At 34.6% G+C, this 17,470-nt stretch overlaps 1 protein-coding gene across 1 annotated transcript in view; it reads left to right on the top strand.

Moving 5' to 3' along the window:
* LOC129231714 (regulating synaptic membrane exocytosis protein 1-like) overlaps window positions 1–14,844 on the top strand; it is a 122,933-nt gene extending 108,089 nt beyond the window's left edge. Inside the window, exons 17-20 of the mRNA XM_054866077.1 lie at window positions 52–208; window positions 4,403–4,614; window positions 10,126–10,265; window positions 13,128–14,844. Coding sequence (XP_054722052.1) covers window positions 52–208; window positions 4,403–4,614; window positions 10,126–10,265; window positions 13,128–13,319 — 701 coding nt within the window. The 3' untranslated portion in view covers window positions 13,320–14,844. The remainder of the gene's footprint in view (window positions 1–51; window positions 209–4,402; window positions 4,615–10,125; window positions 10,266–13,127) is intronic.
* The last annotated feature ends 2,626 nt before the right edge of the window (window positions 14,845–17,470 follow it).

A 17,470-nucleotide genomic window follows, 5' to 3' on the forward strand; every position in this document is an offset into this window, starting at 1 on the left:
AAGACATTTGGTTGTTTCTGTGATTAACCTAAAGGCCCTTGTCTATTTCAGGTCATAAAAAGAGAATGGGATTCCGAAAGAAAAAATCATCAACCATTAACGTCCATCGTAGTGAAGAAGTTGCCCCGCTGGAATGCCGTCATTTAGTAAAACAAGCCAGCAGTGTGTCGTCAGACGGCGAGGGAAGTCTCAGTGGTGACAGCTCAGTGTGAGTATTTATTATAGAATAATTGAACAAACCTTTTATTTGGACGGACCAGATGATTTTCACCACTACTGGCATGATTTGCAAGGCGAAACCTTTTTTTTTTTCCAAACGACAATTCGGAGGCGGTTTTGTGTTGGGTGTGGGCAGGTTTTGCAGCTAATAGAGCACCACCAATTGTTTCCATTCGAGATCTCTTGAATTCAGACTTATACGTTGATATTCTAGCTAAAAATTTAGTACCTAAAGCATCCCTTATCACAGGTGGTGATTATTTGTTTCAACAAGACAATGCAAGTTGCCATGTGTCTTGTGGATCACATTCATGGTTAGAGAAATCCCATATAGAATCTGTGGGGCATTGTAGCTAGAAAAGTGTCTGAAAAGGGGACACAATATGCAAATCAAGACGAACGGATTTCATCTATTGAATTGACTTGTAAAAACATTTCGAAATAAACTTTAACTGAACTTTCTAAGTCAACGACTGGACGATTGATGAGGTTAATTGAAAAAAAAAAAGTGATTTTGTAGAATATTAAATTTTTCGGGACATATTTGTTAATGTCCTTATAATTTTTTCCATGTTTTACCTAATACATTTGTGCTAGTTGGTGATTTAATAATTAAATTGTAATTTAGTTTCATACTAACAGATTTCTAATGTTTCCTACTTACAAGTAGTAAATTATGTTACTACTTGTAAATTATGTTGAAAAATTATGTACGCTAATTTTTTAACGTGTCCTTATAATTTTTTTCATGGCTGTATTAAGTTGGTCCTCATTAAAAGGTATGAAATAAAATCAGTATATGATTTCTTGATTACAATGCTCAATAGAAAATAATCTTAAAATATCTTTATATTAAAATTAATTTTAAAGCAGCCAATAAAATTTAAGTCCAAAATTGAGAGAAGAAAAATATTGGTATAGTTTCAAAGCTGTTCGTACAAAGCTGTATACCGCCGCATTTTGTGTAAAATTTGCTCCCAGACGTAACCTATCCTCTCCCAGCAACATAGTACCCTATTTTAATTGAAATTTTATAAAGGAAATAATATTTATGATTTATTGGGGAGAGATGTTTCACTTCATAAACTCTTAAATTAATTTAGGGTGTCACCCTCCTCTCCCCCTCCCCCCCCCCAGATGGGTGTTACCCGGTGGCTTTGCAAGAAAGCTTCTTTTCCTAAAGTTAGAGTTTTCAAAAACTGAATTCACACACTTTGATCAACATAAATTTGTTAAACACTGAAAGGAAAGCAAATAAATCTTTCTGATTTAAAAAATGGCATTTTTGAGTAATCTCACTTTAAAAATCGCAGCTATTGGATAATTTGATTCTCAAATTGAATTTCCAACGTTGCATGCAATTAAAAAAAAACGGAGTCTGAGTTGGAATCGGAGTCGGATGTTTCAAAATCCAGAAATTGGAGTCGAAGTCGGAGTCTGCCATTTTCCCTCCGACTCCGCAGCCCTGAGCAAAACACTGTTTTGCTACATATGTATTACGTAAGGTGTTCGAGGGATTTTCTTATTTGCTCTCCAGTTACCGACCAAATCCCATAAGAAAATAATAAAAATACCCAGCTGCATTACAAGAATGTTATTTTTTTTATAGTACAGATAGCCCGAAAAGTCCTTGACACTTTTTAAATTTCATAGAAAGCACTAAATTGTCGTATGAATACATACTTTGTTTTGAAGCATATCGAATTGGTTGCAGTATCTAATAAAATAAGTTGATTAAAAATACTTGTTCTGTCATAATTTCGTCTTATTCCAGCTATGAAACAATTTTCAGTCATGAATGAAGGTTCACTATACTATACAGTAGACCCTCGATTTACGCGGGGGTTACGTTCCACGGAAATGCCGCGTAAATCGAAACCGCGTAAATTGAGACCTAATAATAGTGTTAAAATAGGGGTTTGGTTCCGTAGATAACAAAATACTTTATTCTAGTGATGACTAATTGTATAATAAGTTTAATGTGTACTTATATCGATTTTTATGCACAATATGCATAAAGAAAACATAAACTAATTTCGTGTTCTCTTTATAAAGAAGAGTTAGCTTTGATAGTCTTTTGGCAGTCATTAAGAAAATTTTCCCTGTAATTCTTTGCAGAGCATTGACGCATCCGTGATCACTTGCGTCATTTCCATGATAGAATCTTCCTTCACTAACAAATCAGAAAAATCATTTCTATTGTCTAGGAATGGCTCAAAATTTTCAGTGTGAACGTTTTTGGTTGTGCGTCATCGACGTCGGTATCCTTGTTGGTTTTGGACTCCTCTGTCACTCCTAAAAGCTCTTCTTCCAGTGAGTTCTGAACTGTGTGAGTTTAATAACTTTACTTCTGGAAAGAGCTCTGGAACCAATCGCATGAAATGTCTCCAGTGGCGCAAGCTCGATTATTAGCACGCCGAAATGCAGTTGATTACGCGTAATCTGCAATCTTTAGGAGTTCGGATTTTGAAAGAGGTGAACATTTTATCTGTTTGCATTGCCGCATCCGCGTAAAACCGAAACTCATCCGCATAAAATAAAATCAAGGTGTCAAATCTTAAACCGTGTATAATCGAAACAGTAAAATAAGCTCGCGTAAAACAAGGATCTACTGTATAGTGGCTCAAGGTACAATGCTGTATAGTGTACCTTGGACCATTTTACACAGTTTCATAAAATCACTTCTCTTCTCCTCAAAACTTCTGATTTTGATTTAGAAAAAATGGGATGGTAAGAAAATGGTAGTGAAAGGCGTAGCAAAAGATAAATTAGGATACGTAAAAAAATAGGAGTTTAGTAATTATTTTCCGAAATTAGAATCAAGGTACACTACCTGCCTCTAATGAGCAAAGAAACATCGAATGCAAACGTTAAAATAATACGTTTATAAAGTCTTGCACTGATAAAGAAAATACATTTAAAGCAAACTATTTCAGATTTAAACACGTTTATTTTTTTGAGCAATCACGATTGCTTATTGCTTTCATTTGACTGTTTTTGGCGTCCTATCATTTTATTTTCCTACCACCACCCTCCGCACCACCACCGTCGACCGGCTCCTCACGATGCTGCTCCTATAGCGAAAGCCGTCTCCAGGTTGCATCCATGTCCTACACACACACACACACCTACACACACATACACAAACACACACGCATACATACAGACACCTACACATACACAAACACATATGCCTACACACACATACACATCCCCCCACACACACATTCATACACACAACTACCCACACACTTATGCCAGCACACAGACACAAACACACATGCCTACATACACATACCCCCCTACACACAAACACACATACCCCCACACACAAACACACACGCCTACATACCCACTCGTGATTGCGAAAAACATAATTTGAATTCAAGATGTCAAAATTCAAATTATTTTTTTTTTTATTTTTTTTTTTTTTAATTCTTATCTGAGAAAGTTTTTATGCCAACATTAATACACTTCTACGTGTGTACGTTTCGTAGTTCTGAGGAGACTTAGAGACTTTCAATTTTGCGTCAGACACTAGACCAGGCAGAATTTACCTTCTCGGTGGAGGAGGGAGGGTTTCGTCATAATAGTTCTTACATGGATATAAACTGTCACATTAAAACTGAAACAGTATGTTAAAACCAAAGATTTTGGAAAAATGACTCTCAAAGCCATCTACGCGGCATCCATGAGCTTTTATATATATATATATATATATATATATATATATATATATATATATATATATATATATATATATATATATATATATATATAGACGCCATTTTCAGTTTTCGGTGTCAGCGCCACGTATATTCCCTTAGCTGATATCGTATCTATGAGAGTAAACCTGACGAGATAAGGATCAAAATTATTTTTTAAAAAAAAGAAAGTATGCAAACATTCAAACATTTTAAATAAATGTTTTTAAATGTATTTTTTTTACCAGTGAGAGACTTCATAAACATCCTGTGTTTTTTTGAATACCCCAGTGTTTTGCAAGTAATTACACACACATGCACTGAATATAAAACCTGCTAATTATTAAACACTGTTAATGAAGAAGAAACATCACTGGATTTTATTTAAAAGTTTTCATTTAAATGATCTAGGTGAAACATTTTTTAATATTTTTTATGAACTTTATCTCTGCCATTCTTATTCATTCTTTTTCATGTAGGTGGTTACCATCAATCAGACTAGTTCCAGAAGGAGAATTTTCCAACTTCGTAGAAGGACTTGGTTTGGGACAACTAGTTGGAAGGCAAGTACTAGCCTCTCCGAGCTTGGGTGATATTCAACTAAGTCTTTCAGATCGAAAAGGAAATTTAGAAGTAGAAGTGATAAGAGCGAGATGCTTACAGCCTAAACCAGGAGCAAAAGTACTGCCAGGTAAGAGGCGAAGTTCAATAGTTTTACATATTGCACTGATAATTTCATTCGTTCGTTGGTAACTTTTTCATGCTTGTAAAAATCAAGCTCTTATTCAAAATGTGCACGGATATAGGGGCTATTCATAAATGAGGGTACACTTTTTCACTATATTTCACTCCCCCCTCCTCTTCTGTCACAAAGTACTACATGTTACCCCCTCCCCTTTCCTTGTCACATGTCACGCTATATTACATAAACATATTATTACAAAAAGTGCTTTTATTTCAACTTTGCTTTTTTTTGTGATGTCAGACTTCTTGCTAGCCTTCTCTTCCACCTGTCACAAACTTACAGTTTTACGAACCTCCTTCCCCTCAAAAACGTGACGCCATGAGAGGCGCCCTGAATTTAAATATTTGGGAGGGCTGAAATTCTCAATTTGCTCAATGCAACTCCAAATTTTGCGAATGGACCTCCAAATTTTTGTCGAATAGTCAGACAAAACTCACCAAATAAGGAAATTTTTGGAATGTCCAATGTTTCGAATGTTTGGAGTGGCCTCCCGTGACCTTCCACCGGGGCAGCATCCTAAGTATATGAAAAGTAATTTTAAAAATAAATATGTTTATCTAAATAGCGCATGAGCTTCAAAGTTCGAAAATAGGGTCGCTTTGTGAAAAGATGCTGTTATAAAAATTTCAATCGGGGGCAATTGAAGAAAAGGAGTTTCAAAGCAAGAAAAAAAAACAATTAGCGGACTTGTTGTCAAAAATTCAAGGATACAGTTAAACTGAGAAATATGCAAAAGTTTGTGGGCGAAGATAGCAAATATTTTGAAAATTTTGTGTATTATATATTATTTAGCACACGGTAAAACGCAAAAAGTCAATGGAAAAACTGGCCGACAGGCGCAATGCTTATATTGATTAATATGAGCTTATAATGTTGAAGTTGATAAATTTAACTGTATTAACTGAAACTTAATTCGATTTGCCGTTTCGATACACCTTCAACATTATAGGCTTTTATTTTTCAATAAAAGCATAGGGTCTGATGGAGTAAAGTGGTCATAAAATCGTAGGTTTTCAAATTAGGTGGATAATAAATACAATAAATTCTTTAAACACCTTAACTTTTTTTGTTGTTATTTTACATTGTATTATTAAAGAACACGGTATATTGAATTTCAGGGGAAAAAATATTGATTTAGGTAGTTTTACAACACTTTCATTTCCTTATGTATTTACAACCACTTTACCCCATGGGGTGGGGGAAAGTGGTCGTAGCATGGGGTAAAGTGGTCATAGTTAAAAATAGATGCAAAAACGTTACAAGTAACCCTAATATTTGTATATTTGGGTTATTATTATAGTTACAAGTATATGCACGAGTATATGCGGGTATATACGGTCGTGTAAACATAAGTAAACCTATATATGAGTACAGTCGGATCCCGACTTACGCGAGGGATGCGTTCCAAGACCCCTCGCGCAAGTCGGAATTTCGCGTTGTGGAACAACGTATAGTTAGAATTTTTTATAAGCATACCCAATTATTTCAGACACGTGTTAACACCCCTCAAATTGTTTCAAACCATTTCTTAACTATATATTACCGTATGTTTTATAAAGAACTGACTTTTTACTGTATTTTAGAAAAAGCGTTACTATTTAACACGATTACTCTGTTATGAAGCACAAAATCAATGATCAATAAGATACATGTACTTAAACAGTAGGGTACTTACAGAAAGAACATTACTGCATTATAATAGCACTGAACAGTAGATATCGTAATTTTAAAAATTATAAAGCTTATTCAGTGTGGGAACACCACTATTTCTGGCATGGCTTCCATTTCACGATGTTTGTATTTTGCTCAGACACTACTCTGCGAGCTTCATTATTAAAACTAAGTTCTACACTTTTGCGGATTTCCTTTTCTTGAACTTTAATTGTACGTATCGAAGATTAACTCATACCTAATTATCGTGCTACTTTCAAGGCACTTTATAATTGTTCAAGCATCGAGAATCTTTACCTTTTCTTGAATTGTCAGAAGCTTTCTGTTTTTCTTTCCACTTTTGCTAATTTTAGATGAAAGTCTTCGTTTGGGAACCATTCTGTTTTATCATCGTTCATAAGAAGAAAAAAAAACGTTAAGAATCGGAGAGGTAATTTGCATAAACTAAAGCAAAGCATTGTTTTGAGACAGTGTGTGAACTTCCGCTGTCAGTGATGCTAAAGAAATGCAAGTCCATTCACGAAACCAGTATTTAGTGTCAACGAAGCCCATTCTAATGCTCCGCCGCTTCTTTCCAAAAAATTTCATGTTGCAAGCGAGTAATTTGCGTCAGCAATAAAAAATTCATTACTCATGAAAAACTCGCGTTATAGCCATTTCGCGCAAGTCGGATCGTGTTGTAGCGGGATCCGACTGTAGATACGTGTGCACATAAGATACATGCATGCACGTGCCTACTCAAGCATATACGTGAATACACGAGTATATAAGCATGTACACGTGATTACCTACAGGAGTATATACGTGTCACGTATATATACGAGTATATACGCGTATAAAAGAACATCATATGTTTGTATGCATTTGTATCTCGAGTATATACGTACATACCTGAGTATATACGTGTATAGTAGACGTATATACGAATATATAAGTGTACATAACATGCATATACGAATATACACGAGTTAATTCTTGGATACATCCTGTGCATGTTGTAAGTGTACTCACGGATATGTATATAGAAGCAACGAGTATATACGTATGTTTACGTGTAAACACAATTGTAATTGCGACGCATGTATTACAGCTGCAAGCCGCAAATTTCATCAATAACTTTAAAACTTTCTTAAGACCTAAAATGATGTGTAAAATTTTCTATGTGTAATAAATTTGTGATCTTGCAACCATCAAGTTCTGGCTTTGCGTGCATGTAGCGCGTCAGTGTTGTGTTTGTAACCATATGTTTCTTATGTGTGTGTGTGTGTGCGATTCTTGCTTCTTATGCTCCCCTCTAATACCTTTTAATAATTTGTCCAAGAGTTTAAACTCACCCTGTATACATGTATATCGTATGCTTGTATGTAAGTGCCTACTCGAGTTTCGAGTACGTACGCGTATATACGTGTCTACCTGAGTATATAAGTGTTCTTATATATACGAGTATAAGCGGGTGTATACGTGTATAGTCGAATGTATATCTATATAGATAAAAAATACTTGCAGATACCCATATTACGTGTTTATTGGTGCATTTATGTGAATACGTAAATATACGTGCCTACGCGAGTATATGCGCATGCATATGCATTTACTCGTATATTTAACCCTGTTTACTGTAAAAACAACACATATTAAGAGAAATTAATATTTCATTTATATCTGCCTTATACTTAAAGATTAAGTGACTTTAGAAGATTAATATTCATTAAGCCTAATATTATGACCACTTTACCCCATCTTACTTCAATTGTTCTAAAAAATTTTCCAAAATAGATTCAGCTAACTGCTAATGAGTAAGAGTTCTTGAGACATGTAGGAAGCTTCGTGCGCAGTCATTCTGTTCAAATTCTAACAAACAAAATTTCCCAAGGAAGTTAAAAGAGGTATTTAGATTCAAAAAATTTTCATTTTCACACAAAATATTTTTTTTACCAAATAAAATTTTGCCAGATGTAAAATTTGGTATTTAAAATGTAGTATCTATCTGCCCTAAACTAAAAAAAGTTTCAAATTCATTCGAACATTTATTTCCAAGTTATAGCCATTTATTTAACGTATGACCACTTTCCCCCACCAGACCCTAGCTTCTATCAGCCAGTCTCGCGACTGCCATTTTGTTTTTTAATTACAAAAAAATATCATCTTTCGAGTGGGAATGAACCACCTACATTTCAGTTAACTGCCGAAAGCGCTAGCCGATTGCGCCACGGAGGCTTCGCTCTAGACAAATTGTTAAACGATTTAATATAAACAAAGCTCTGCGCATGCGCTTTGGAGGTAGCAGGTGGAACATTTTTTTATGTCGTTCTTTTCCAGTTAACTCCCACCAGCAACGTGCGATAAACAAGACGCGTATAGGTGCAACATTGATATAAAAAAAGTGATTACAAAATGAAAGCAAAATAATCATTTATTGTAGGGAACATTCCAAATAAATAGAGGTTGTAGTACCATGTTAAGTCACCTTTAGCATGAATACTCGAGGTGGTACAGGTGAGCTATGAGCCATGAAAGTCTCGTATGATGTCATACGTCATCTTGTTACATAGTTACTGTAAACACGACACTAATTCGATCAAACTCGTACGCTGGCCATCTTACCATCCCAAGTAATCCTAGTTATGCTCGAGTTGTAACGAATCAGGAGTTCGAGCAGGCCTCCGAAGGTTATAATGTGGTGAAGGAACACCTGTGACACTCTTGATATGTGTGACCGCTCGTTGTCGGCGCTTTTACGTTAACTCTGTAACAAGAGGACAAAGGATATCGTACAAGACTTTCATAACTCATAGCTCGTCTGTATCACAGCGTGCGTTCACACTGGAGGGGGCTGAATAAGGTACTAAAGCCTCCATTCGTTTGAGATTTTTCGTGTATTAAATGATCATTTTGCTTTCGTTTTGCAATCATATTCTTATGTCAATGTTGTATTTGGGTGTGTAAAATTTTATTTCAGTCTGACAACTCTTTATAGGTGCTTCGATTCTTTTGATGTAGAGTGTATGTAAAAAACTCACAAGCATAAAAAAAAACATTAACAAAACAAAAAAATGACATTAATGCGACCAATGTTCACCGAGATATGAAACGCTGCATTTCGTCACTTTTACCACAAAATTTCAATAATGTGCATTCTTCCGGTAGGGAATATAGTTCCATCTCACTTTCAGCACGGTCCCTTAAAATTTTTGGCTTGATTATTTACTTGAATTTTGGTCGTAAATATTTCTATTTTTTTCTTGTTATTACTGCTCTTTTTATGCTTGTGATTTTCCTAAATGTAACTTTAGGGATCTGAGACCCATATAAAAAATTAGATTTCGTATTTTTTTACTATTTTTGTACCGCTTCCAACTTACAATATCTTAACTCTGCATCTCATTTTGACCATAATAGCAATTAGAAGTACTTATCAAGGACTAACGGTGAAAAAAAATAGAGGTCTTGCAAGTTAAACGGGGACACGCTGTATATAAAAGTAGTCGCAGTTGGGCTAAATAAGCCGCCTCAACCTCGCCGCCAACGGCGGACTGGAAATACATTTTTTCTATCATTTCTTAAAACACACCATGTCTATGAACAAAATGTATCCATCACAAACACTTATTTTACTTATAAATCTCAATATCCTTTCATTTTCTTTATAGCACTGTAGGAAGTAGTACTTTAAAGTTAAATGCTGTGCAATTGTAAACCTAATTAGAAGCAAAACCTTTACTTTTGAAATAGTATTATTATACATTGAAAAAACAAATACATACTTCCTTTTTTGACTTATTACAGCGCCTTATGTTAAAGTATACCTCGTAAAGGGGAGAAAGTGCATTGCAAAACAAAAAACTGCAAGTGCCAGAAAGACACTGGATCCTCTGTACCAACAACAGCTAACATTTCATGAAGATTACCGAGGATGTGTACTACAGGTAAACTATCTATCTATGTATAACTGAAAGATCTATCTATATATTATACTTGCAGTATCCTCACGGCGATGCCCGTGCTAAGAATTTAAAGGAAGTCCGTTGAATCAAAAAAATCCCCCCCCCCCCTTCTGATGCGAAACAATCATTTTTCTTCAACTAAAATGCATACACACCTTTTCAAAAAAGCTATTAGAGTCTCTTTGGAATTTAAAACTATTCGCCAAAACACATAAAAAGATTAACAGTAGCTTTAAAACTCAAAATAATACTTCAACTGTATAATACTTGCTGCAACATCGCTTAACACGCTAAACAACCACGCTACCGTAACCTTGCCCTTTAGCGAGTGAAGCGGATTTTTTTCGGCAATTTAAAATGTTTCACCAAGTAAGCAATACTATAATAAAAGCGTTATAAAGAACAATCACATTGAGAAATACGACAAATCACAAATTATTTTCTTCGATAAGTAACTATTTTCAACTATAAGAACAAAAACAAACGTTGAAGAAATCCAGAAAACAAAACACAATAGAAAAATCCTACAAAATCAAATTATGAACCTGAATATCGAAATAAAACCGCATTCAAAAATCAGTTCACTGACAACAGTTCCCCAATAGCATAGCCGACCATGCGTCTGAGCCGCGCTGCATAGTTCCTCGCAGCTACCGACAGTGGGCCAGCGCCCTCTCGATGAGTTAACTTACCCCGCCATTTATTAGGAATTCATAGAACTAAATTTACCCCACCATCTATTTGGAAGTCGTAGAGCTAAACAAGCAATTAAACATATAATTTTAAATTACAAACATTTCGGTTAATCTGATTTTTTAAAAAAAAAATAGCCTACAGCCTTCCTCAATAAATAGACTATTCAACGCAAAAAGAATTTTTCAATTCGAACCAGTAGTTCCTGAGATTAGCGCGTTCTAACAAACAAACAAACTCTTCAACTTTATATTATTAGTATAGATCGTACCAAACATTCACATAAAAATCATACTAACATAGCTCAAAGCAAGTCTTTAATCTAAACGCAGTGGGGCCCACCTTTTTTTTTTTTTTAATCCGAGTACCGCACCTTCTACGAAAAAAATCTTGCGCGTAGCAGGACACATATAAAATTAAAATATATCTGAACTTTTTTGACAATATGGAAAAACATGAAAAAGGAAAGAAAATTACAAACCAAAACTTTTTGTCCTTACTACATGCTTATTTTATTTATACGAAGATTCCCATTTGTTTTTTGCATCCAATTTCTGAAAGTTTGGCTTCAAATTCGCAACAATCATTTGAAAAATCGACTGAAGATCATCGGTTGGTTTTGGAAGGTCTTAAAATATATTTGTCGAGTTATGGCATTGAAAATATCAACGAGCCACATGGATCAGATACGCAGGCCGAATTCGGCTCGCGGGACGTAGGGTAGGCGCCACTGATCTAGAGTAAGGTAAGTTTGCCAAATAAGGCCACCCTAAGGTTCATGGCCTAACATCTCGCTCATTAAAGTACTGTACTATTAAACTAAAAACAAATAGAAAAATTCTTCATCGTCAACATAAAAACATATTGAACCAAGTAATGATAAACTCAAAAGCGTTATCAACATTTTCATATTTGTATCAATGGAAAGGAGAAAGATCAATCGTATCATTCGGGACATTGATAAGTCGTTATTTTCTGAGGGGGGTTTCTTTAGTCACTCCTACACAGTTCGAATGGAAGATATGATCCTTTCTTCTCTTTTAATTCTCCGTTTTTGTCTGTCTCAATTAACTATTAAAAAATTTAAAAATAATATTTAAAAAAATTTTTTTTTTACTGCATACCCATGCAGATACCTAAAATTGGCAACTGTCTCATTTTGAGGAAAAAAATAGTCACCTTAGACGTTAACTTACATAAGAAGGAATTTTAAGCCAGGCCGAAGTTCAAATATGATATGGGAGTTTTTATGTAAAAGTTTTTTTTAAACCACGCCCGATAACAGCATATTTCTGGAATATAACACTACAATCGGACTCGCTTATAACGAATCCTGATTTAACGACAACCCGGATTTTGTGAGGAAATCAGAAAGATTTGATTGGTACAATGTTTAGTTTATGGGAACATAACTCGCTTTTAACGAGCAAACCCCGTTTTAACCTAGATATGTTTGTACTTAATAGAATTTCTCATGACCTCCAGCTAAGCTTAAGTCCAAAGTTGAAGTCCATGTTATAACTTCTAGGATATAATTCCGAGAATTATTTAATTCAAATTCAAGCTAATACAAATGCACATAAAAATACTGGAAGGGACGACGATAGCTACAAATTAATGTGAAGAATTTGGATCTAAACAATCCTAAACACATTGAGTGGATTTTCATGTGCAGAAAAACTTCAAAGTTTTCGAAGCCAGGTAGCCAGGGGTAAAAACTTAGATGTTTTCCACACTCTCAGTATTCCTAGAAAAATAATAGTGCGATAAAGAAACAATAAGACAATTTAAAGCAAATTAACCAACCTCTTTGGTTCTGTAGAGAAATAAAAACACAGCAAGTATAAATCAATTTTGTGGTTGCTTTTTTTTTCATGGACTCGTTTTTTACAAGCACTCGGTTATAACGAGTAAATATAGCTGTCACTTCGCATTCGTTATAAGCAAGTTCGACTGTATTATCTTATTGCCAAACAAAGAGATTGTTGTTCCAGCAATAATTTGCTGTGTTTTTCCCAGCACTAGCTGTCATTGACATCCGTTTGCCATATAGTAGGCCATATGACTATAGTTGCCATATAGTTACCATATGACTCGGAGTATCATAACTTCGAAGTTCACTAATGGTGTGTTTTTTCCCCCCTTATACAGGTTACTGTGTGGGGCGATTATGGACGGATGGAAAAGAAAGTATTCATGGGAGTAGCTCAAATAATGTTAGATGAATTGGACCTTTCAAATTTTGTGATCAGTTGGTATAAACTATTTCACCATTCCTCATTGGTCAACCTTCCAGCTAGCGTGCCACAAAGTTCTATCGTATCCGTGGATAGCTTTGGCTGACTAAAGCATTCCTTAGCCTTTTCTAGAGAAAATCTGATGTTTCAAAGTGCCACATGTGCTGCTGGGTGAATGGAAACTCGGCAGTCTCTACAACTCCAAGAAATCTCTGCACAGATGCCCGTACCGTCATTTCCAATGGGAAGAGTGCCTGATGTTATGTCAAATATAAATATTCCTCGTCATGACTTACTTTACTCTTTCTTCAAAAACAAATGTTCATATTTTATACCCACAGCGCAAACTTCTTATTGTGCACGTTTACTGTGTATCACTCACTCAGGACGTCGCTGATACATAGGGGTCCAGTAAAAGAATCAAAAGACCCATTTCAAAAACTCATCAAATAATGCCAAAGCTCTAATATCTGAAAATTATTTGCCAAAAGAACAAAGTTGTGTCGCTATCTTCGAAATAGAAAGGAGATGATCTTGTTCATTACTTGAACACAGCGCATTAGGTAAAGTTGCCAAGATTTCAGGCCATTATTTCTAAACAGCAGGTTTGCGACTTAGTATTATAATCTAGGTATGGAAGAGAACATTTTTCCTCTATTTTTTCTTTTTTCAAGTTTTTATACACTTCCTTGTGTCAAAGAATTCCGTACTAGTTTGGAAAGAAAGTAGAGAAAATGATACACAACAAGTAGCCAGTCAAAAACATAACAGCTTTTAAATTTTCAAAAGTATGAAAAGAAGCATTTTTTCTAATATTTAAATTTTTACTGAATGAGCAGTGAGATCTACTGACAAGGCAACATTAATAAATATTTAAAGCTAGATTTTTAATTAGTTAAAAATGGCACATTCTTCATTTCGTCAGAATCATTGAACTCACATTATGTTAAACTCTATGTATATAATATATATATATACTATATGTATATCAAATTACTTTTGTAACTTTTGAATAATGTTACAAAAAAAGAGTCAAAGATTTTAATGCTATATCTAAAAGATAAGTTTCACTTATGTTAAATTCAATTACTTAGTGTGAGAGGTACTTCAAAGAGAGATTATGCTTACATATTTTCTTTAAAAAGAAAAATTTCGTTTATCCTCTCATACTAAGTGGATCTTTTATATATACATAATTTTTAATATCATTGTTGTGTTTTAAAGATTTACATTTTGTAAGACTGATTCAAGTGCTACAGTTGGCCTTGAATACGTTTGTATTGATACACGGATTTAGAGAGAATGCTCCGGGAAGCCAAAAAGAATCCCTTCAAACCTGACATCTATCTGTGAATATATCTGTCTAAGCTCATGGTGGCTACCGTATCATATCATGTTACATTTTTTTCATTGCAGATTATATATAATGCGACTGCAGTTGCAACATCTGTTGTTACAGCTTTTTTGGCTGTTCTCTTCAACAAGAAGTTTGTTATACGCTTATATTTTAAAAAGTATGTTATTGATATGTTTTGATGATTACAATAATTCTATTATAACCATCATATCAATAATGCATGCTACTACATCGATTATTACAACTATTCTATTAAACTAAATTAAATTTTCGTATTCACCACTTTACGAGATGTTGTCTTACTTTTCAACATGACTCAACACATCATTTGAATCAGTTTATTAAGAAATCCTCTACATCCGACTTACATTAAAACAAAAAACTAAATTAATTTGATTTGCTGGACATTGGGGTATCCTTTAATATTTTATTGAAAAAAATTTCTGAAACATAAATTGATGCTTACAACATCTTAGTTTTTGTTTGTATCGCAATCAAAATTGAAAGAAACAATCCCGTTACTATGTTTACTATTGAAATTCAGAACTTTTTCATTAAATGCAGATACTATTGACGGTTATTCATCAAGAAGCAAAAAGCTATGGAATTTCAAATCAGGAAAACCGGTACTACAATGAGAAAAAAGTATAAAGGATAAAGAAAAGAGAACAGACTTATATAATCGTTCTAAAAGAACTGAAACATTTTACTTTGAGACAGACTTATTGAAATGTTCTTTTTGAAATTTATTTGTAACATATATGAGGAAAAAAATTATATTTATTGTGACAAGTACAATTTTATTACTGCAGATAAAGTTGCAGGGCCGTCCAAAGAGGGGACGATCGAGGCAACCACCCTGGGCGCCAAAATATGAAAAGGTGCCACAAACTAAGCTATTGGTGCATTACAATTTATTGTTTTCATTTCTTATATCATTACTTCTTAAAAATAGTTTTTAAATTGTCAACACATTCCATTCAGTTCGTTCATCAACACATTACCTGTCTTATATGAAACACCTGGATTTACGATTGCATGCTCAATTATGCAATAATTAATATCAAAATGTTGGATACTTTTCCATTTTACACTCATTATTTTTTCTGTGTATGGGAGGGGAATAGCCGCCCCCCGCGTGACATGATCTTAAGTTGCTAGCGTTACCTAAGCTATTATTAGATCTCTGACGTAATATGACAAGAAATTTTCCAAGTCTGTGCGTTTTCTAATTTGGCATTTTATGATTCAAAGGTTTCAAGTGCTGTCTCACAAAAAGAAAACCAAAAAAAGAAAATTAATGTTTACATCAGCTAGGAGAAACATTTTGTAACTATATTCGAAAATAAAAGAGCACTGAACTCAACTTACAAAATTAAAATAGAGCTACATCCACATAGATATAATCATAAAAATAACGACAATCCTAAAATACCAACTTTTACCCTAATCCACCGAGTTATACACTTAATTCCCATCACTGAATTCAGCGCAAATTGTCAAGTTATACGAAAGATATTACTTTGCTCTACAATTACTTTAAGTTGTTGAAAAAAAGGATTTCTTAAATTTCTGATTCAGTTACTATACAGAATTCAACTTCCATTTACAATGTTGTGTGCGTTTAAAGTTGCGAGTCGGATATGAAGTAAGGTATGCAAAATAACAGACATGATTAATTGAAGATATGTTATTATACAAGCGCGGACCCAGTAGGGGAGAGGGTCATGATCCCCTCCCCGTCTGATTGATCAAAGATAGACTAAGGCTGTATTTGAGGACTCGTATTTCGAAAAATTCACTCCAGACCCCTTTTGTATGCCCAAAAATAACACTTATGCCCCATCCCTCCGGAAATGATCCCCTTTCAAGACCAGAAACGGGAGTTGTCCTTAGTTTTATTATAACAAAACAAAATCTTTTGAAAGCAATCATTCTGAAAGAACCGAAAGTAAAACTAAAACATTTAACTGTTTTAATTACCTTCATGCTTTTATTTGTCACCATCCATTTCAGAAGTTTCATTGATACATTGCGTCATTTCGAACCTAAATCCTTAATGCCAAAGAAACATTTTGTATCCTTTAACCCTTTGGGGCGCACTACACTTTAAAGTTGGAATTTCGACAAAAAAAAAAAAAAAATTATAGGCAGTCTATTTAGACCCTAAGAAGTGCACAAATAAAATTTGGTAAAGATTGCACTTGCCGTTTTTATTTTATAGGTGTTACACCTATGGCAACATTGCACCAATAGAGCTGTAACGTGCGTTAAAGCGAGTATTGCAACAAAGCGCGTAAAATTTGGGAATAAATAGAAAAATCACAAATTTACGCCTGTGTAGCATATTTATATACCCAGGGTGCACCACATAGATGACTGGGTCAATTGAATGGAGAAAATCTCCTGAAACAGTGCAATTTTGCGGTTTTCTCGGGTAAATCCCAAAACTTTTCAATAGGCCCACTATAAGAAGAGAAATCAGGCAGTCTTCTGAATTCTTTGTTTTGTAATCCAATTGGGAGCTTGGGGCTGCTTAGAGGGACCTGGTTGAGCAAGATCAATGAAATCATCATCATCATTGTCCCCTGACGTAGCACCATCACTCTGGTCAGCACTATCATGTGGAGAACTTAATTCCGGGATGTATTGCTCGGTACCACTACTAATGTCCCATGGGCGTATCCAACTCAACATGGAAAGAGGGGCAATCTCAGGGGAGCCCCGATGGGAAGTCTCGGATATCACTGTGACCTCTCAAAATTTTTCTGATGATTCGGCAAAAATATCATCATTCGGCAGAAATTTGTGTTCGATTCGGCAAAATTATCATTCGGTGACAATTTGGAGTTCCATTTGTTCAACTGAGAGTTTCCTTCCCCTTAAAAATTCAAGTTCAG

Source organism: Uloborus diversus, chromosome 10 (genome assembly GCF_026930045.1).
Source record: "Uloborus diversus isolate 005 chromosome 10, Udiv.v.3.1, whole genome shotgun sequence".
NCBI classification, from domain to species: Eukaryota; Metazoa; Arthropoda; class Arachnida; order Araneae; family Uloboridae; genus Uloborus; species Uloborus diversus.